The following is a 22,490-nucleotide window of genomic DNA, read 5'->3' as shown; positions in this document are numbered from 1 at the left end:
TCGGTTAACTTGTAAAAGGGTGGAAGCCCTTTCAAAATCCTTCCTTTTCCCTTTTTAATACAAAATATCATTCAGTTGGGTTGATTTGGCAAGAATACATAGCATGTTGTGAAGCTTGTCCAAACAATAATTTATTAGAAATAAAACAAAGTTTTAAAACATAACAGATCTTGAAAATACTGAAAAGAACAAGTAGTTATTCCATCCAATATCATCAACAAGAAAAACTTTAAAGTTCACTATAATATTGTCGAATTGAATTTATATAGCAAGCATAGAGAACATATTATTAATCCTATCCTTCAATATACATCAACTTACATGGAAACAAAATGGCAATCATCATTCCAACATTGTTAGAGGCACTGAAATTCAATACTGTTCGAGCCATTGAAATTCAACAAAATCTGAACTTGAGATTGATAAAATGAAATATAAGAGCAATCTAACAACATTCTTGCCCTACAACAACCTAATTGGTAGCTCAAATGTGGTCATAGAGATATTCTGAAAACACAAAAGCTTACAAGCATTAAAAATAACAAATTGTCTACAAAGTAGATAACTTCTAGATGACTGATATAAGCAAGTAAAGTATAAATAACATATTATTTACAATTACATAATATTTACGTCTGCTAGCTGTTTCTTGACTCTAGCAAAATAAGTCTGATCAGGCTGCCAAAATGCAAAGTTAATGCGTGAGTAAGCTATATTTGTTATCAGACCTCTATCAAAATGTAACCACTGGAATTTCATTCTAGCCTAACACATAATAAGAAGCATTCCATTTATCAAATAACATAATGTTGATTAATTCTAAGAAGAAAATTACTTACATAACCATTATTACTCTCCCCTCCATTCTTTTGGGTCTTGTGGTGAATTCTAGCCCAGCTAAAAAATTAAAAACAATGATCAAAAACAATTCAGAAAACAACCATTTCTCGAAGAAAACATAGGGAAAAAACAATAAAAATTAGAAAGCATAACAATACTAGGAAAAAATAGATTCGACAAAATACACGTTGTCAATAGCAAGCAATAATGCATTCATAATCTCAGAAACTGGGGTAAATAGCAAATAAACCCATCTTCTAAACTTTAGATTGCTACAAATTAAAAAAGAAATCACTTGAATTTGTTTCATCGTTCTGTTCTCAATTATATGGTGAATTTCTTTCCATAAGACTTATTTGAAGTTTGAACCTACGAAACCCGGGGACGTGTCCCCTACCTGAAAACCCCCGTCCCAGTCCCGGGGACGTTTCAGGGACTTGGGGACGGCCAGGGGACGTCCCCCCGCCGTCCCCAAATTGCCAGAATTTTGAGGGGACGTCCCCGAAACGGGGGGACGGCTTCCCTAGCTGTGGGGGACGTCCGTACGTCCCGGGGACGGCTGGGGATGGATTGGGGACGTCCCAGCCGTCCCGGGGATGGCTAGACGTCCCCCACTTCTAGGGCTAGGAAAAAATATTAAAATAAAAAAAGTCGTATTTTCATTTTTTTTTAATGATGTTTTTTGCGTAATTGAGGGAGTGAAATATCTCATGAAGGTTTTTTTGTCAATAGAAAAATAACCCCTGACGCCTAAATAAAATAATAAAAGTATTTTTGGCCTCGCAGGGCGCTGCCCCTCGACCCCGCCCTGTATCGCGACAGGGAGCACGCAAGGGGCGCTGCCCCTTGACCCCAACTTGGGGGCGCTGCCCCCAAACCCCCGTCGAAAAATATTGGGGGAAACTGCGCTGATGGAAGTAGTGAAAATTTAACCTCCGATTCTGATTAGGCTCCAATATGTATGTTATTTCTTTAATATCTATTATGATATGCATATTGACAATGTGAATGAATTGAAATTCTGAATTATGAGTGCATATTGAGAATTGAGTCTATTGATAATGTTGTATGTTTGATGTTTGCATTCTAAAATGTTTTCATAGTATCATACACATGCTATATCCATGTTTTCATATGAATATAATGTATAGATGCATGCTTTATCCATGTTTTCATATGAACATTTAGAATTTTCCTATATATTTTAAATTTTCCCTATATTTTATATAGCCGTCCCCCCCTGTCCCCAAATTTGGCAAAAAAATTTGCCGTCCCGGAAACTCGTCCCCCCCGTCCCCCATCCCGGAAACTTGGGGTAACGTAGGTTTGAACCTATTCACTTGACTTAGGCCTAGAGGACATCATGCAGCAGAAAGCTTAGGAGGATACAGTAGGACACACAGTTGTGGTAAATGCCAAATTGATGGGGTCGCCAAATTTGCAGAATGAAAGATTCAGTGTTTGTATTGTAAAGGAAATCTCATTTCATATGATTCTAAAATCATACGACAGTTCACTGAGAGCAAAACTGTAAACTAATCTAAAAGACAGAAGTCTGGGTTAATGTGGTTTCTTCCAGTGTACAATAAAACTTAAAACAAGGAAAGAAAACATGTATAGCACCATGCTAACTAGGCAGAAAGGAAATGCTAATTTTAAATTTATTTATATTTTTTTCTAAATTCATATGAATTTCCTATTCCACAGTTTTTGAAGTCTGAATCACTCCATTTTCCAAGGAAAGATATAAATTGTACTTCTTAAACCCCCTGATTCAATTAACCACGTTGATTCCCAAGTTTCCTAAAGACATCCTCTTAATAGGAAGCATGATTTTTCCAGTCCACGAAGATGAATTTGAGTGCTTTTGGATTCAACTGTCTAAATTTTGTTTACAGCAAATACTGTCAATTTCTCAAAAATACTGTTTGAATCCTTCTTTTAGGACCAACAAACGGGTCAACCATGAGGCAAACATCTCCATGGTCTTCAAAAGTCGAGTACATATTGCATAACTAATATCCATTGAGATGCAGTTTAGATTTTCAACAGATCTATTTATGTCTAAACTTAAAGTGCAATTTTGGTGTCCCTATTTGAATATTTCAGGTTTTGTGATTTAATAGGAAACTCAATTTAACAGATAGCATCATAGCAACATAACAGAACGATCAATTGTCTGAGGATAAAAGATAGTTTTATAGAACCAAAGTTGGTTTTACAAAGAAGAAGAAATGGAGCATATTGTGACAAAATTCTATACAAGCATAAATATTATATCTTGACAGTGTCTTTTCATCAATATTTAAGATGTTTCTTTAACTCTCAAAAAGATTTATTTTTAGGACACAGTTTATAATCAACCTTTTCACTCAATGCGACTAAATTTAATGTTACCCAAAAAAAAGAAACTTGGAAAATAACGAATTAAATAAATCCCAACAATCAAAATCAAGAAAAGGTGCCATGGTCACAAAACCGAACAGCTTAAAGAGAGTTTGACATTTTACTGTGTTACTTAAATCAATAATGCATCCTTACTATGTGAATTCCCTTCAGATGTGGAGAGCTCCAAAATCAGTCACCCTATCTATTTTAATTTTTAGTAGCAAAGTGGGAGAGAAAAGGGACATCCAGCAGTAATAACAATGGTATGTGGATCCAGGCATCAGCTGTACAGTTACCATGAATGCAGGGGCTGCAAAAGATGTGTTGAATGACTTAGCAGGGTGGTGCATGTTTTACAAGCCTACTACCCAGATGTGAGCAAGGTAATATTGGGTTTAATAGTTACACACAGTCATATCAGTGCTTGAAGATCACTAGTGAACCCACAATTCCGATTTTCCATTATTTATTGGTGTACTGTTCATGGCAGAGAGTTTAGGCTATCCCTAATGTTCAGAACTGTAATGGACCTGTTGTGACCTATTTCACACATCGCCCCATTGTCAATGGGGAACCCCAGTTGTTTTCTTTTTTAGGGTTTTGTCTAAGCGTTGTAATTTCATAAGTCTCTATTTTTGAGAGTTTAATGAGTTTTTCCAAGAGACCCCGAGCTAAATGGAGAAATCATGCCCCGATCGGTGTCTAGACATCACCAAAGCACAAAGGACGAAGATCGCAATTGCTTTGAGTCAATTCTAACACCTTCCTATTTTTTAGGAATTTTGCTTTTTTGCTTTTTTTGCTTTTTTTATTTTTGGCATTTTGGGACCAATCCTAGAAGCAGCTTTTTTGGCTTGCTTTTTGTTTTTTTCTGCTTTTTTGAAAGTAGACCTAGGGTTTGGTCCCTTAGGTTATGGCATCAATGCCAATGTCTTCAAAATCAAAAAATTATGTCTCTAAGTGTAAAAAGCAAGGACTTAGGGTTTTGTTCCAGAAGATCAAAACTTGAACATGGCAATAGAGGAAAGGATGGCAGCATGGTAAAAAAGTAATTCAATGTCCAATGATGCCCAAGTTCGCCTAGGCAAGGTGAAAGATATGTCTAAGCAGCTGCAATCTCCGACCAGAATGGTGAAAGGTATGGCCAATCAGCCTCAAAGTCCAACCTGCCTAAGGATGAGTATGGCAAAGGAAGCATGAAGTTCTCCTAGCCTTGAAGGAGCATGGCCTAAGTATGCATGAACTCCGACCTGCAGTTAGGAAGGATGGCAAAAATGAAGCAAAGTCCTGCCTACAAAGAGGACTGTCCAAAGCATACATGAAGTACGACTTGCCTATGAAAAGCATGTCCAAACATGAGTCAAAGTCCACCCAGCATGCTAGATGGCTTGCTAAGCCTAAGGTTCGCCAAAAGCAAAATCAAGATGGCAAATCAAAGGCAAAGTCCGCCCTAGGAAGGTAGGGAAATATGGCATGAGGAAGACAAAGTCCGCCCTCCTAGACAACCATGCCAATGAAGTTCAAAGTCCGACCAAGCACATGAAAACATGTCCAAAGGGGGGTAAAGTCCACCCTACCCAAGTAGCACAACATCTAGCACAAGGCAAAGAAGTAATATGGAAAAACCATGTCAAAAATCTGCCATAGCCTAGCAATGTTCAAAGTTTGCCTAAGATCCAAGGGCTAAAATCAAATTGGCCAAAGATCCATAAAGTCCGCCTTCGCACTTAGATTGGAAAGTCTAGTTATCTCCAAAGTCTGACTAGGTTGGAAGATGGCTTGAAAATCTCAAAGTCCGCCCCCCTTTGTGAAAGATGTCTAATAGACTATGAACTCCGCCCTAGAGAGAAGATTGCTAAACAAGATGAAAAGTTCGCCCATGGCATAGGAATTAGACATGAAGATGACCAACTTGCTATGACGAAGAAGGGAAAATGACTAGAGAAATAAGCAAATTTAACATAAAGCACATAAGCATATGAGATCACCATTGGAAGATCAATTGAGACTGAATGGGTTGGAAAAATAAGTCCAAACACTTCAAATATTTTTAAATTTATCCAACACTTAGAATTATTTTCGAAGGGAAAATAAAACACTTAGAAATTTTTTAAAAACTTTTGGAATTCGAGAGAAACATCTTGAAGGTTCTATGCCAAATCGCCTTGGGTGAGGAATAAAAGTTTCCATTTTGAGAAAATAAAACAAGGCTAAGTTCAATGAACCTAAGGAAAAACCAAAAAATGAAAAAAAAACAAAAAAACACTTAAAGCTTCTAAAAATCGAACTTCTCAACTCTATATCACCTCAACTTGTCCCTTTCAAAATTCATTATCAGGTTTGGAGATTGGAGTTTGATTTTGGAAGAAGTTTTCTCTCTCACTCTTGAAGTTTTGGAAGATTGAATTTTGAAGAAGTAAAATTTATATAGTGTTGAAAGAAGGAATAAAGTGTTTTTTCTGAGTTTAAGACAGAATTTTCAGAATTAAAGACATTTTTATCAAAATCAGTCAAAGAAAATTCCAGAGGTTCAAAAAAATCATACTTTTCACTGATTTCTTCTGTCTTAACCTTTTTATTTCTCGAAATCTGCTAAGTACTTAGCCAAACTCTTTCATTTTCAGTCTGATTTTTCATAGAATAACAACCTTTTGACAAGCTGAAAGTGAGATTTTCGAAATAAAGTTCCAAAATTGGAGTTAGAACCTTCAAATTTTCTCGAAAATAATATTGAATTTTCATGTGTATTGCAGGTTAATGACCACCAAAGGAGTACCCTCCAGGAAAGCTCAGATGAAGTTCGCCAGTAAAGGGTTGCAGTCAGAATCCAAAATCAATTCAAAATGGAAGAATGTAATAGACACCAACCTCAGGCACGTTGATTTCAAAGAATTCAAAAAGAGGATGTATGGGCTAGATGGTTTCTTGCCAACACCTATTGCTTGCCGGATGATGAGAAATGGCATCGTCCAGGCAGTTGGATTTCCACCGGCCATGGAATGTGCAAAAACTCATGGTTGAATGTGCCATACACTACAATGCCCAAGAAAGAGAGATCGTTGCACCTAATGGAAGAGTTTTAGCTCATCTTGTAGAGTTAGCCATTCAGGAAGCCTTTGGGATACCGAACTAAAACAAAACCTCATATAAAACCAAAGAGGACACCCAACGACTTTATGAGGACCAGCCTGACCTCTATGCAACAAATATCAACAAGTCATGGTTAGAAAAGCCCAGGGCTTCCCTCAAGAAAGTGCCAAAGAAGCTGTTGCGCACAGACTTCAAACAAGAATATGGTGACATCAGCTTACTTCTTAACAAAGTAATGGGCAGCCCTTGGGGTGCACCTTTTGAAACATGGATGTACTATTTCATTGATGAGATCACCTCAAGTGTTAAGTGTTCAATTGGTCATGAATAATCGGTAATAATCTTGATGAACAACTGAAGAACTTAGAAAGGACAAAATCATTTTACATGAGCTCCTACATTGTTTACCTATTGGCCAGAAATTATAGATACATAGGATTGATTTGCAAAGGTGTAGTAAGCAATGAAGAGAATGAGTTCAAGTCCTATGACTGTTACCCAAACTGCAGCTTAGTGAGAAAACCCACTTCAAGCGGGTAAATGATGCATTCCTGATGTATATCACAAGGAGGAACCCATTAGAGGCTTTCTCATGAAGCCAAGAGTTTAATAAGAAAGTATGGATCCTGGTTTATCCAATTTCCAAAATTCACATACATAAGAGTTCAAGGTTTTACTAGTTGTCCTTACCGACTTCCAATCTATCCTACCAACAGAATGGTCATGCTTGAGGTCCTTAGACAGTTGGAGACTTATCAAGGCTTCCAAAGAGCAAAGCAAAAGATAGTTATTCCCTTTCTATTCTTTATCGGAAATATGCTAGAGTCTTGCCCGTGCCAGGCTTGAGATGCAATGGTACCCTTTCACATTCTATCGGTCTAGAGCTGATTATGACCCTCACAACAATATTGGGATAGTAAATGGAGAAAGGTACAGACATAGAGTAGACCTGGAAGATTTTTGGGCAAATGTTGCTGATGAGTTTGACATCAGGAAAAGACTCTGGTCCAGACTACCAGCAAGATTGATCAGAACAACTGAACTTTTCCATGTGCCCGATCAATTGGAAGATGATGGAGAATACACTCAACCTTGCTTTGATGAGAATGCGCCTCTTCCTCCTGTGAAATGGTCTAAACCAGAACTCACAGATTTGGCCACCTTAATGCGACCAATGGTCAAGTATTTGAAGTGGTGGATCGATCAGCAAGTTCATGGGCTAAGACGAAAGAATATGACCTTGACTTGTAACCTGATGGGTGAAATAGAAGCATATTCTTCAAATGCAGAGGCATCTCAAAATGCCCGACCCATTGAAAGCACTAACTCTAGGAAAAAGAAGAAAAAAGTTGGAAGCTCTTCAAGGACAAAGGGCAACACGGTTATAAATGAAGGACCTGCTCAAAAGAAGCAAAGGATAGAACCATCTTGTTCTACCGCATCTGATGTGACCCATCTCCAAGAGCTCTTTGATGACCTCTTCTATTTCTCGGGTGGTGGTAAGGAGTGGTGGTGTTAGGCTCAGAGCCTAGTTCTAGCTCTATAATATGCTGAAATCTTTTGTCTAGTCATAGGCCTAGAGGCAAATCGCTAAACATACAATGCTTATTCAAAATATCTTGAATAGCAACATGATAAGTGCATTTCTTACTCGTGGTTAAATTTGTAGGCATGATCAAGCAGCTTGCTGCCCAAGTAACTCGTCCTTTGTGGAATGTCTTTTCCATCCTTTTGGCTATTACCACCTATAGTGCTCCACCAAAAATTCCTATAAGCACAAAATCTTTCCCTTCAGATTGAAATTTGAGCTCCATGGATTGATAGTTACATGAAAACCCATGAAGTACAACCATTCTACACAAAACCATGTCAATCTCTCCTAGCCCCACAACATAGAAAACATCAAATCCCTTATGATCTCCCATGGCTATGTTGAGTTGGATTATTTTGATGCATGGAATTGTGAATCCATCAACAAAAATGAAATTGCATCCTTCAAACTCTTCAGCTTCTAGGCCTCTTTTAACCACCAAGCCTTCCTCAAGCAAATTGTGGGTGGCCCCACCATCAATGAACATCGTGATCTGCTGCCTAGACAGCAATTCTCAAACTCTGAAAGGATGATATCTAGGTGCCCCTAAAAGAGCTACAAGTGTACCTCCATTTGTAATTTTTTCCTCCCATCTTTTCTTGTTCATATTCCTCTACAACCAATTGTGGCTCAAGCTCTTTAAGATCTGAATCACCATCAAATATTACCTGAATATAAAGGGCTTGGCTTTTACCAATACATCTATAACTTAGTTCCCAGGGCTCCTTGCAAGAAAAACATAGTTTCTTCCTTTTGAGTCCATTTTTATTGTAGTCATCTATCCTCTTGGTTGTAGGTCATGGAGGTATGATCTTTTGTGGATGGGAGTAAGATGTCCCTTTCTAAAAATTTCCTATGCTACATGAAGATGGGTGCTTTGGATTAAGATAAAAATTTTCCCTTAAGCACAGATAAATCAAGTGTTAAGCTCTTATGATTGCTTCTTGTAAAGAAGTGGGTGCAAAGTCCTTAACAAGACCTCTGAGGGGTTAAAGCAAGTGTTCAACGAATAGAAAAGTGATTCTCCTTACAAAAATGTCAGCTATCATCAATGCAACCCATTGAAATTAAACAACATAAAATTCCAGTAAGTAGTGTTGTCTGATACCTGCAAGTCCTCAAAAATACTCATCCTCATCCTATTGCTAAAAACAGTCCAAAATCTTTTGACTTAAATCATCCAATGCTTCACAAGGCTACATGCCCTTGTGTCACCGAACCATAGAGCCACCAATCATAAGAAACACCTTCTAAATGCAATATAGAAAACTGAATGGCATTGTCCTGTATAGGACTAAGAGTAAAATAATTTACAATTTCTACAACCAGGGCCTAACTAGGGTTCTTCTCCTCAAGTTTCTCTTATCAACAATGGCTACGTAATTATCAAAAGATATTGTGTTTTTGAAAGCTTCAATTAGGCCTTGGTACTTGTCAGAATGTTTGGAAACCCTGTCTATAGAAGAGTCTTCAAGCACTTGTTTTTCCTCTACCACTTTCTACAAAAACATAGGTTTTGATAGCTTTAGCATGCAATTAGCTACAAATCTGCTGTTTGAAGATCTACTCCCTTCTCCTAGAGATGCTTTAGTAGGCCTTGGGCTTTACAAATCCTTTATAGCATGAAGCACTTGTACCAATAAATCTACCACTCCTGCTTGACCTTGATACCATCTAGTCATGTCCTCACGGGGAGAGTTGTCTCGTCTTCTTTCCGCTTGTGCCATATCTTCTTCTTTATATGGATCTTGTGCTTGGAACTTCTTTTGTTCCTTCTTTGATATCTGATCTCTCTTTCATTGGGAAACATCAACAATTTGGTTTACCTTATACACTGGCAAGACCAATCTTTTGAAACCACTTTAATGACCCTTCACTAAATATTTATGTAAAAACACTTATCTCTTAAATATTGTATTGAGTTTTAACCAAAATAATTGAATCTGAAAGACCCACAACACACATTCATATAGATTTGCTTATACAAACTAGCTGGAATGGAGTATTTCATTTAGATAGTTCATTGATGATTACAAAAAAAAATTGCTTCAACTATTTGCTAATAACAAAGATTACAATGGTCACAAGCTTTTTTTTTCAAATATTTAGAATGCTGAAATGTCCAAAAGTTGAAATTCACTAAGATTGAAATGCAGATACAACCTCTATGTATTCAAAGGGGTTTCATCCTCCAAACTCTCGAAAACCAATGAGCTTTATCCACTGATCTTCAAAACCTAAGGGTTTTCATCTTCAAACCAATAGGTGATCACGAGTGCTCAACTCTACAATTTAGGGTTTGTTGATATGATGTCCAAAGATGATCCAAATTGATGATATTGCCCACCTTGTATAGCGATTGGAGGTCTAACACGAGCTCACTAAAGTTGAACCATTTAAAAGTTTCCCACCATTTTACAGTCGAATTTGGACCCATTAATGGCATCCCTATTTAGTTGATGCAAAAGCATCCAGGTCCACGAGCAATCATGTATCAACCAAAAACATTTTAGGTTTTGTTTTCAATTTCACTTCAAGCTTGTTGTGCTTTGGTTGGCTTTTGGTTGTTGCTTCAAGATAATTTTCAAATTCAAATTGGTCAAGTTAGGGACATCAACTTGAAGAAGGGCTTAATGGGTATTGCAGTTTCAATTTGGTGAAGAATTGATTAAATTTGGCTGAAGTATGAGAATGTGGACTTTCAGTCAATAATCGAATTTGTGGAACTTGTATTCGGAACCAGATATCGATTCAACCTCTTCCAGGTTATATTTCCACAACCAATTTTGAGCCATTTTTTTGCATTTGATTGGTTTACGAGAACTTCATGTTCAACTGGATTTGCGAGAAAGTTCAGGTGAATTGAAATTATATGTTTTGATATCCAATTTGGATGAACAATTCTAGCGGTGAGTGTTTTGCGGGAACTTCAGGTTCAACTGAATTTGCGAGAAACGTCAAGTAAACTAAGCCTTTAAGTTTTGATATCTAGTTCAAATGAACAATTCCAAGGGTGATGTTAGCTAAAGGACTAGATGATGTAAGCATGACATAAGCATGGGTGAGGGTCACTTGGCAAATGATGATGTCAACATTACATAAGCATGGTGATATGATGTCATCATCATAAGGTCTACAAAAAAAGCCAATTGAACCAAATGCTTGTATCGTTTAAAGCTTCCATGAAATGAGCAAAGAAATTCCCAAAATAAGGCAATGATGATGTGATGATGAAGTCACCAAGGTATAGATTGCGGATTTTTTCAAGTGAACCTAACTATTGAACAAGGTATAGCAAACCTGTTTGGATGGACATCGAACCTCTATAAAATAGATATTGGCAAACTCCTATCAAAGAACCAAACATGCAAAGTTTCCTACTCGAACAAGATATTTGCAAAATCCCATTAGAGAACTGGATATCCGAAGTTTCCAACTTGAACTAGATATCTATGAAATCCAGTAGATGAACTAGATATGCAGAGTTTCCTATAGAGGGAGATTTTTGAAAGGGGGGAAAAGTTTGAGGTTTTTTGGGGAAGTTCTAAAGATGATTTCAATTGAATCAAAGACTAGTTATACTCTATGTGACTACTAGAAAGATTGTTATTATTTGAGACATGAAATAAAATTCAAATTAAATTCTTATTGTTTCGAAGTTTTCATTGTTAGCTGCTAGATTTTGGTTGTCTAATAAAATCCCCATATCTAGATAGCACCATTAGCGCTAATGATCAATGAATTCCTTTATTTGAACGATGGGTTCCATGAAAAAGCATGCCAAAAGGCAAGGGTCCAAGGAAACACTTGCTAGCAATTGAGCAAAGAATACTCTCAAGGTTTAACACTAGGATTTTGAGAATCCGTGTGCCTAAAGGATGCAATTGTTGGAGTGGGGATCAAGGCACAACAATACCAAGTGCACAAGGAACAAAATTCTATGGGTCAACAAACAAGGGAACAAGAGGTCAAAGATCAAGGTTTTGGGATATCAAATATTTCCAGAGAAGCGGGAAATGGAAGAAAGGTATGACGATATAAGAAAGTCCTAAGCTTGGCTCAAGGCTGGAGAGTGACTCAAATATCCCCATACTTAGGATAAGGGACTGTTGTGACTTCTTCACACATCACCCCATTGCAAATGAGGACCCCCCTTTTTTGCTTTGCTTGCCTAGTTGCTTTACTCGTGTAGGGTTGTGATCTGGCAGCAATTCAGTCTTAAAATGGTCTTGGCAGGTAAAAATGGTATGATTCTAGCAAGCTCCAAAAGTTTTAAGATGATGAAATTCAGTCTAAACAATTGTCTTTTGAGGGCACCCTGCAGATTGATTCAAGTTGAGTTGTCAAAATTGTCTAAGTATGAGAGTTGTGCATCAACTTCTAAAGATATAGGTTGGCAAACTTCTACACTTGAAGGTTGAATGAAGCAAAAGATGAAGCTCGCTGGAAGGAAGGAAAAAAGATGAAACCCTCAAGTCGCAAGGATATGAGTTGATGAATTATTCAGTAAAGGAGAGCTGTGCATCAACCCAAGTTCGCTGGAAGGATGAAACCAAGGTGCTGAAAGATGTAATTTGCATGAATTAAAGTTCGCTGGAAAAGAAAGAGAGGTAAAAAAAAATGCTAAAACAAAGGAGTAAAACTTCTAGGTTGTAACAGTAAGGGCTGGAAATCATCAAGTCAAAGCCGAATCTCTAGACAAGCAAGTTGAAGCCAAATTCAAAACCTAAACAGCTGGAGGTTAAAATCATTCATTGCAAAACTCGAACCTCCAAAAGATATAAGTTAAAATGCTCAAGTATTAAGGTCAAATTTCCAAAGATGAAGGATATCCAAGGGGGGACGCATACACTTGAAGAATGAATGAATGAGACAAATTCCAACTTGGACAGATAGGGGTTAGAGAGATGTAAATTAAGGGAGACGAAGTTCGCTTGAAGAAGATGAAGGGTGAATTTGATGAAGAAAGGAGAAGATAAAATTGACACCTCACACACGTGATACTTCTAAGTCTCAAGGATGAAAGTTTGAAGTTGCTCAATCAAAATTCGAACGTCTAAACATGAGAGTTAAAACAAATGACAAAGCAAATTCAACCTAGACGGCTGGAAGTTGAAATGCATATGGAGATGAAATTCGCTCTTCTAAGTCACAAAGCTGGAGGTTGGAAATAGTTGAATATCAAAATCGAACCTCTAGAGATGTAAGTTGGCAAAATTATAAAACATGCTTATCAACTTAAGTTGGTGAAAAGGATGAGACGTCTAAGTCACAAGGATGGAAGTTAAAATCATTAAAATAAAAATCAAACCTCCAAGGATGAAGGTTAAAATAAAAATAGAACCTACAAGGATGAGGGTTAAAATCAAAATCTAACCTCTAAGGATGGAAGTTAAAATCAATAAAATAAAAATCGAACCTCCAAGGATGAAGGTTAAAATGAAAATCGAACCTCTAAGGATGAAAGTTAAAATCATTAAAATGAAAATTGAACCTCTAAGGATGAAAGTTAAAATCGTTAAAATGAAAATCGAACCTCTAAGGATGGAAGTTGAGATTATTATGAAAATCGAACCTCCAGCGATGAAGCTTGAAACTATCAAAGATAAAAGTTGAACCTCCAAGGATAAGGGTTAGAAGTCATCAAGCTAAAATAGAACCTCTAAAGAAGCGGTTTAAGACAATGATAAAGTCAGTTTGAACCTAGGCGGCTGGGAGTTGATAATCACATGAGGCAATTTAAATTTCAAAAAAAAAATTGCTCATTCCTTTATTTGCTAAGTCGGCCAGCATGGGAGGATAAAAGAAAGCAATTTCATCAAATTAAACCCCTTAAAATACCAAGTCGGTTGGCACAGAACATGAAAGGGTGTGACTCTAAACCTCAAATCATATAAGTATAAGGAAGAATATCCTTCAATGACATAAATTCATATACAGATTATGAATTCGCCTAGCAGGTTCAGTCAGAAATAATTCGCTCAGCATATGCAAGGAAGAAAATCACCCAAGATCAGTGACATTGCTTGAAGTAGGGAGTCCGCTGGCATTAGGCATACAAGTTCACCTTGATTAGCATCACAAATTCGTCCATTATAAGCTGGAAGGAAAGAGGTTTTCAGACACCAACTCGTGGAAGAAGGAAGACTCAATGAACTTGTCTTAAGAGATAAAAGGCTGGAGATTAAGTCAGATTTTTTAGCATAACAAAATCCAGTCATCTCAGAAATTAACTTCAGAATTTGCTAATCATTAAAGAGAAGAGGTATGACTCAGATTTTCTGAGTAAAACTCAGATCTTAAGGAGGGTAGCATTCAGATTTTGGAATACAAATTGCATGGACTATCTCAACATTTCCAGAATTTACAAAATTTTCTCTAAGTTCTGATTTTGTTACAGTTAAAACAATATATATCAAAATAATATGAAAACTTAACAATATTGGAGGAATTCAGTTTTGAAGCATACTAACTTTGATATTCTTGCAGGAACATGTTGGGATAAGGATCAAGGAAGGATCAAATGAAGGCCTTGCTCAAAGGTTTTTACCCAGAATCTCAGATCACTTCAAGATGGAGGAAAATTGGAGACACCAACCTGGAGCAGTTCGACTTAACCAAGTTCAAGAGGGGGATGTTTGGCACACGTGAGCAAATGTCGTCTCCCATGGCAACCAACATGATCAAGGAATGGAGATAGTTTCAGAAGAGGTTGATGTGGCATCCTATTTGCATTCAAGCCAGTCAAGTTACTTCCACATCAGCAAGTCCAAGTTCAATGAATTTGATTCATCTCATGGTGGAGCAAGTGACACATGGCACCTTATCAAATACTATTTTATGTACCTAACCTATTCTCTCATTGGTTAGAAATCAAGATGGACATGTGTCCAATTCATTGCAATGATCTTATTGGCTAGAAGGAATTTTGTTGTAAAAACCCTAATTAGGGTTTTATTGTAAAATCTTGGCCATTGATCTCAAATCAATTTGAGCCATTCATTGTAAAGAGCTATCTATATAAGGCTCAAATCTCTCATTTGAAAAGGTTAATAGTTAGCAGTTGATCAATAGATAGCAATTAGAATAGAAGTTAGATTAGGAGAAGGCCAAGATTGTAACCTAGACTTTGTTGTAAAGAACATATGATTTCATTGAAGCTATGGTGAATTTGATGTGTTATTTCAACAAGTTGCATGGTCTGTACTTCTCAATTTGCTTTCAAGTATTTTAGAATGAATGAAGGAATTTGTTGAATGCATTTGTGTGGAATCCATTTAATCCATACCAATAGCCTCTTGCTGATTATAAATGCGCCTTGCATGGTCAATTGGAATTCTATGCGAACTTAACTTAAATTGTTATACGTCCATTGTTATGCATTGCCTTGAATGGTATCAATGTTTTCAATGTTTGATGGCAATGATTTGAACATCTATAACTTTACCTTAGATGATTGCACTAAGCTTGTGTCAAATTGTTCGAATTGATGGTGAGACCTTGCCTAGTAGGATTCCATTAAATCATTCACTTCTTACATTCTTAGGTTTAGATTAGTCTTCCTAAACCCCTTTTCCTTTTGATCTTTCCAGCAACGTCTAAGTATTCAAGCATTCATATACAACATAAGGCCCCTTGAAGAAACAGCAATCACAACGACCGTCTATGCTTATCCATGAGTTGTGACCCGACAATAGAAACCTTGGAGTCTTCCAATTGATCACAGAGTTTAGCATTTGGGAAGATTTTGATCAAGAGAGGATAAAATGCCTTTGGTATTTTATTCTGTGTTTGGTTGTGCCTTAAAAACACATCAACAGGGACATTACACCAGTCATTAATACTAGTGGATAAAAACGTGCTTGGAGTAGAGGAGCGGCTGAGCAAGGTGATGCAAAGTTGTCTATTTTAGGGCAATGGGGGGTTATTTAAGCTAGTTGGCTTTGCTCACTCGGAGGGTTTTTAGTTGGCATTCCTAAATATGGGACTTTTTAGTTTGGGGGGCTTCATAGAGATTTTTTGGCTTGGGTGGAGCTGTTATTTCTAGTTGTGATGGTCATGGTCAGCAGCTTCAATGGTCTTCTTTGTATGCATCTCTTTTCATTTTGTTTGGGTTCATCTCAACATCGTTATCTTTTTTGAGATTTGTAATTCTATTATTCTTTTCGAGCAAGGAGCCCTAAAGACCTGCCCATCTAATTAATCTTAATAAAACAATTGTATGCGGACCTTCTAAGTTACCAACTGTTACATCAATGGTTGTGACCGTTCATCAACTACCTATGCATATATCTGCCACCATGATCATAGACGGTTATGTTTTGTATCATAGCTTTGTGATTTACCAGAAGTCATGTTTAAGGACATGCTTATGAGACTACTTTATTTAACTTCCATTTCTGCTACTTCCAGTTATAGAAGAACAAAAGAAACAGTAAATTAGATAAAGAACTCCATGATATTTTGCATAAATATAGATCCTCAACCATCATTTATATATGTGAACGGATACTATTTTAATTTTTTCTATCTCTATAAAGTGGAGAGCTAAAAGTTGACTTCTAATCCTATAAAAATAGACAACTATGCCATGCAATTACCAGAAATGAATTTTGACACTCTACTATGTCAAAATCACATATCTCGTATTCCAATCTCAAATGAAGTTCCAACAACTTCCTGTTTAAGGCCTCCCCCAATCAAATGACTTCCTTTTCTTACCTCAAATAAAAACCTGACATCATTTTTTTTTTGTTTGAACTCCCTTCTCTACTGACACATTCATACTATGTGGATTGGTCTGAGGGTGCTCAAAAACTTGGCTCCACAAGATTATGCAACCCAATCAGAAGTCTGGAAAGCACTGATAAATGAGCTCAACACTCTGAAGATTATATTTTTTGATTCTGTGGGATTCGATCCTTGTGTGCTTTCAGATTTTTAGCTCATCTCAAGATGACCTCCAAAAATAGTCATTACATTAATGACATTTTGAAATTTGTTTCCTCGTGTATGTTTTTGATATATATAGGTTAAAGGGACCCATTTATCACACACATTCGAACCTTTTAAGTATTTGTTAGTAGCAAGTCCAAACAACACATGCTTGGGAAAATGGAAAGAAGGTAAAGGCGGGGAGGTCAACATGCTTGTTTGCAGTTACATGTGAAATACCAAAAACAAAGGAAAAATGGTCCTTCAGAAAAACATTTTCTCAAGGGTGCCTAATAGTTGACCACCTCCTCAACCACTTCATCATGATATCTCACCAACCTTCTCCCTAAGATCCTTGTCCATTCAATCACAATAAATAATCATCAAGTGTCTCATTAGTAACATATTCATTGGATTCCTTGTCTTCAATCTCCTAATCCTATACTCTAGTTGAAGGAGATTTTGGCTTCCTGTTCCTTTTCTTCAATCAACACCAACTTCAACTTTTTCTATGGAGATGTATCCCATCCTTTGCCAATAATTACCTCAATCCTCTTCATTAGTGATTTCTTTTTCTTTAATCATTTGGCTGGCTTAATAATCCATCCTCAAATGCTACCATCTAGATACTGTTGGTTCACGCTCATTTTGCACGAAATGGAACAAAATCCCCATTCCCTTTTGAGGTAACTTCACCCTAAAGAAATCAGCTGCACCATGCAAAGAAGTCAAAGCACATAAGAATATGTAAAACCCCTTTAACACCTTGTTAGATAGTACTTGAGTTTTGTCAAAAGATACTCGAACCAATCATCAACTTCAAGCACCATGTATGATACTATCTACAATAGTAAATCAGTCGTTTACTCATCAACTATATGGGACATATCAAGTCCTAGACACACTATTTCTTTGCTGTACAAAGTTAATTTTCCAAACTTATTTGCCATTATGTATCCAAAATGTCAGATCCTAACTTCATCTAAAGTTTAAGTTCTCCTTTGTGACGTTCACATGTTTGGGAAGCCCCTAATACTCATTGTATTTTGTCGGCCTTGTAGGGTATCTTTCTCTAATCTTTTCTCATAGGTGGCTCACTGCCAATAAGAATAGTCTTTTTCTTGGCATTTTGTGGAGGCTACTCTAGTAGCTATTTGCTTATCCTCAGCCTTCTATATCTTGAGCCTAAACTTGCCCATGTACTATTCAAAGGCAAATTCCTCTCTCAAGAGTGTAGTTATAATAGGCAAAGGATAAGGATACCCAATTTGAGAAGAATCACTCAATGGCCAAATGCATTTGATTTGTGGGAAGCTGAATCATTTCCTTCCGTAATACAACCATTCCAAATCTTCACCTTCCAATTCTCACCTTTTAGATCAAGCAAAGCTCTAGAACAAACCCTTGAATTACAAGGTTGACATCCCTTAAAAAGATGTGTAATAAGTGTTTATGACAATGAGATACCATTTCCAAGACCAAAATGTAAAAGCAAGACTCCAAAATGGTGGTTCAAACTCATCCTCTTAACATTTTTAAATGTACTGGAAACTCATGTTTAGATGGTCTAACTACAATATTTCTCTCTTAGGCGACCCAGACAAAGTATCCAACCTTACAAATGGGAAATTGATGGGTTGCAAAATAATCGTGTTTATGATGTCAAATAATACCATTGAACTCACAAGTCCACTTTTGCATTCACCAATTGCTCGCCAAGTATATGTGCCTATGAATCATTCACCAACTCTCTACTTCCCTTGATGGTGAGAACCATTGAATCTTCTTGTGAAGATTTTTAACTTACCTCTCCATCTCTATCATTGATCGCTTAATATCATGGTCACAAGCTTTTTTGTATCTTCCTTGTGGGTGGATCACTTTTCAATAACAATATCCTTGTTCACCAAACTTGAAAGAAGCCTGTTGATGTGTTTTTTATGCACATGCAAACACAAAATAAAATACCCAAAAGTATCTTATCCTCTCTTGATCAAAGTCTCTCAAATGTTGAAGATTCGCATAAGGATCACTTGAGATAACTCCAAGGTTCTTAAATGTCAAGTCACGACATGTGGATAAGCTCATTGGTTTGATGTGATTATGCTGGAATCACAAGGGGACTTACGTTGAATATTTGAATACTTGAATTGTTGGAACTAAGATTATAACTACTTGCTTGGAGAATAAAAAAGAGCAAAAGACATGGGGTTTAGGAAGACTAAGAATGTAGGAACGATGAACAATCTCCGGGGAAACTTGACTAAGCTTTGCTTTGACATGCAAAGCAACAACTTCACAAAGCTTATTGGGATCTTCTAAGGAAATTAGATGATTTTCAAATCATTATCAAGCATAGACACCATTAATTGAATGCATATCAATGATTGAATAACAACTGAACTTAAGCTCATTCAAGTACTCCAATTGACCACACAAGGCGAATTTGCAATTAGCAAACTGCTAGTGGTATGGATTAGGAGTTTCACCATGAATCATGCACAATGCTTTGCCATTCAACTAATCAACATGAAAGCAAATGAATTGAGAAGTAGAGACCATGCGACTTGTTGAAATAACACATTAATTCACCATAACTTCAATGAAATCATATGCTCTTTACAACAAGATTTTGGCAACAATCTTTGCCTTCTAATCTAACTTCTACTCTAATTGCTATCTACTATTCACTATTCACTATTACTAACTATTAACCTTTACAAATGACGAGCTTGATCTTTATATAGAGAGCTCATTACAATTCAAAGGCTCAGATCGATTTGAGATCAATGGCCGAGATTACAAGATGAAAACCCTAATTAGGGTTTGTTACAAAAAACTCTTCTTAGCCAATGAAATAATTACAGCATTTGGACACATGTCCTCTTTAGAATATTTGACCAATAGATTAATGGAGTTAGGTACAATGGAGTTTGTGCACCCATGGGTGAGCTTGGTTCATTGAATCAGGACATATTGATGTGGGACCTCCTCTGATTGGTGGAGTAGTGACCAGGATACTACCCCAATTCGCTTGTAGACCTCATACCTCATCTCAAGCAAGTGTTGATACTCTTAGCAATATCCCTTAATACTCAAAGCCTCAAAGCTTGATGTGATGATGATCAAGCTTGACATTCTACCCTTGCTTGCCTATCTTGCCTTGAGGTGATTGTATGATCTCTCCTTTATAATTTGGAGTTTTGCCTTCTTCGTGTTATTATGATGCAGTGAGAGTTCTTGAATACCTTGAATTCCTTCCTGTGTAATCACCTTCCTTGATACCCTTGTGCTTGCCGATGAAGTTTTCCGCTTGAAGTTGCATGGTGGCGGGGTCTTGCAATTTTCCTTCTCTTATTTCTTCAAGGTGTTGCTTTGCAATTTGCATCGTCATCCTCTCTCATCTGCAAAGCAAAACAAATATGTTGTCGAACACACATGATATATGACCTTTTCACACCCTCTTAATTTGATATGATTTCTGATTTTTTTATGTGTTGCAGGTCTGATGTAATGTGAATTCTGACACAATTCTGCCCTTATCTGCTTTCAAAGTCAAAATCGCCCTCTTTAAGTCTATTTTGATCAAATGCAATGATCATGATTACAAAATTACTGTCTTCGATGAAATTCACTGTGTCTTTAAGTGCAGATCAGAATTAGAGAATGTTTTGAATGAATTAAGACACCCCTCTATATAGGTGCTATTGGATGGAGTGATGTATCTTTTCATATCAATCCAATTAAGCCGACTTGCTTTTCAAAAGTGTTTATTTTATATGATTATATTTTAGATTGACTTGTCTTTGCCTAAGTCAGCTTTAGTCACTTAGCTGGCACCTATTTTCTTTAATATCCATCGGGTGTTTTGGAGTTAAAGCATGATTGCTTAATGTGTGGGGCCCTATATTATTCTTAGGCGGTGCTAAGACTTATCTTCATGTTTTGTTTTTAGGTGGGCCCCTTTGATCCTTGCTGGCACTAGATTCTTCTTCTCATGCTTTGTTCAAAGTAGGATCAGTTTTGTTTTGAGTGGGCCCTCTTTTCTCCTAGGTGGCGCTTCTTATATGCTTTGTTTTGTCTTTGATAGGAAGTTCGCTCTAATTCAAGTGCAATGGAAGTACAATCTAAGAGGATCGCTCAAATTTGGAGGCAAAGGAAGTGCCTTTAGGAATGTTCGCTCAAAATGAGGAGCAAAGTGAGTGCTACATAAGAAAATCGCTCCATTTCTCAAGCAAAGGGATCGCTCTAAATCAAGAGCAAAGGAAGTCACTTCTAGGTGGAGATCGCTCCAATTTGAAAGCAATGGAAGTCACTTAAAAGGAGATCGCTCAAATTTCAATGCAAAGGAAGTGACTTCTCATGAAGATCGCTCAAATTTTAGAGCAATGGAAGTACCATCCAGCAAAGATCGCTCAAATTCAATGAGCAATGGAAGTCTCATCCAGCAAAGATCGCTCAGATTGGGAGGCAATGGAAATGGTCTAAAAAGCATCGCTCAAAAAAATGAGCAATGGAAATGCTCTCTCAAAGGCATCGCTCAAAATTTAGAGCAATGGAAGTGATTCAACAAGGAGATCGCTCAAAATCATGAGCAAAGGACATCGCTCAAATTATGAGGCAATGGAAGTGCTTGAGAGAAAATCGCTCTTATTTGAGGGCAAAGGAAGTGCTTTCCATGCAGTTCGCTCAAATTTGTGAGCAAAGGAAATCATCCTCAATCTTGATTTCATCCCTTAATACCTTAAGTCTCTTGACCTCCATGCATGAAAGCTATCAAAACATCCTCCATGAATACCTTTGGGAGTGACTTTGCTCCAATTTCAAGGCAATGGAAATACAATCTAAGAGGATCGCTCAAATTTTAGAGCAATGGAAATCTCTTCAAGGAAAATCGCTCAAAAACATGAGCAAAGGAAGTCACTCAAGAGAGGATCGCTCAAAATCTAGAGCAATGGAAGTGGCTTGAGAAGAAATCGCTCTTATTTTAGAGCAAAGGAAATGACCTTAAAGAGGAGATCGCTCCAAAATGGGAGCAAAGGAAATGATTCACCTCTTGCAATGCTGATTAGGACAGTCAAAGGAAGTGCTGATGTCGGTGCTTGAAATGCCTTGGAAACTTTGATTTACATCCATTATTTAATTAGTGGGACCCAAGCAAGGCTACGGTGGCAAAGGAAGTCAAAGGAAATGCTATGCCTTAAAACAAGCTTGTAAATCTCCATTTCAGATTTCGTGGGGCCCAGCAGGTATGAGAGGAATGTGAGGTGGAAGGAATGTGAGGGAAGTGGTAAGGGGAGCTGCTACGTGGGGAAAGAGGAGGAATGGGATGTTGGAGGAAAGGGAGACATAAGAGGTATGGATGTGTGGAAAGAGTGCTACAGTGAAGGGAAGGGAAGTTGAGAGGTAAAGGGGTAGTAAAGGAGTTAGGATATATGGGGAGTAAAGTGGAATGGGGGGTATAAGGGGTAGTGGAAGGGTAAAGGGGGGTAGACTAAGATGGGATGAGGGTTGGGTTAAGATGGGATGAGAGTTAGGTAGGGTGGTAGGTAAAGGAAAAGGGTATGGTGGTAGGGGAATAAGATAGTGGATGTGTAGGCTAAGGGAAGTGTAGTAGGTAAGGAAATAAAGGGAGGTCCAAAGAATG

The 22,490-nt window shown here is 37.3% G+C and overlaps 1 protein-coding gene across 1 annotated transcript in view; it reads right to left on the bottom strand.

Annotated features, from left to right (window-relative positions):
- Positions 1 to 396: 396 nt before the first annotated feature.
- The window catches only part of LOC131040903 (uncharacterized), a 124,408-nt gene continuing 102,314 nt past the window's right edge, over positions 397 to 22,490 (bottom strand). Inside the window, exons 5-6 of the mRNA XM_057973858.2 lie at positions 840 to 897; positions 397 to 678 (exon numbers count right to left, since the gene is read on the bottom strand). Coding sequence (XP_057829841.2) covers positions 619 to 678; positions 840 to 897 — 118 coding nt within the window. The 3' untranslated portion in view covers positions 397 to 618. The remainder of the gene's footprint in view (positions 679 to 839; positions 898 to 22,490) is intronic.

Source organism: Cryptomeria japonica, chromosome 10 (assembly GCF_030272615.1).
Source record: "Cryptomeria japonica chromosome 10, Sugi_1.0, whole genome shotgun sequence".
In the NCBI taxonomy this organism is placed as follows: Eukaryota; Viridiplantae; Streptophyta; class Pinopsida; order Cupressales; family Cupressaceae; genus Cryptomeria; species Cryptomeria japonica.
The sequence above is the reverse complement of the archived record's forward strand: the minus strand, read 5'-3'. Positions and strand labels throughout refer to the sequence as shown.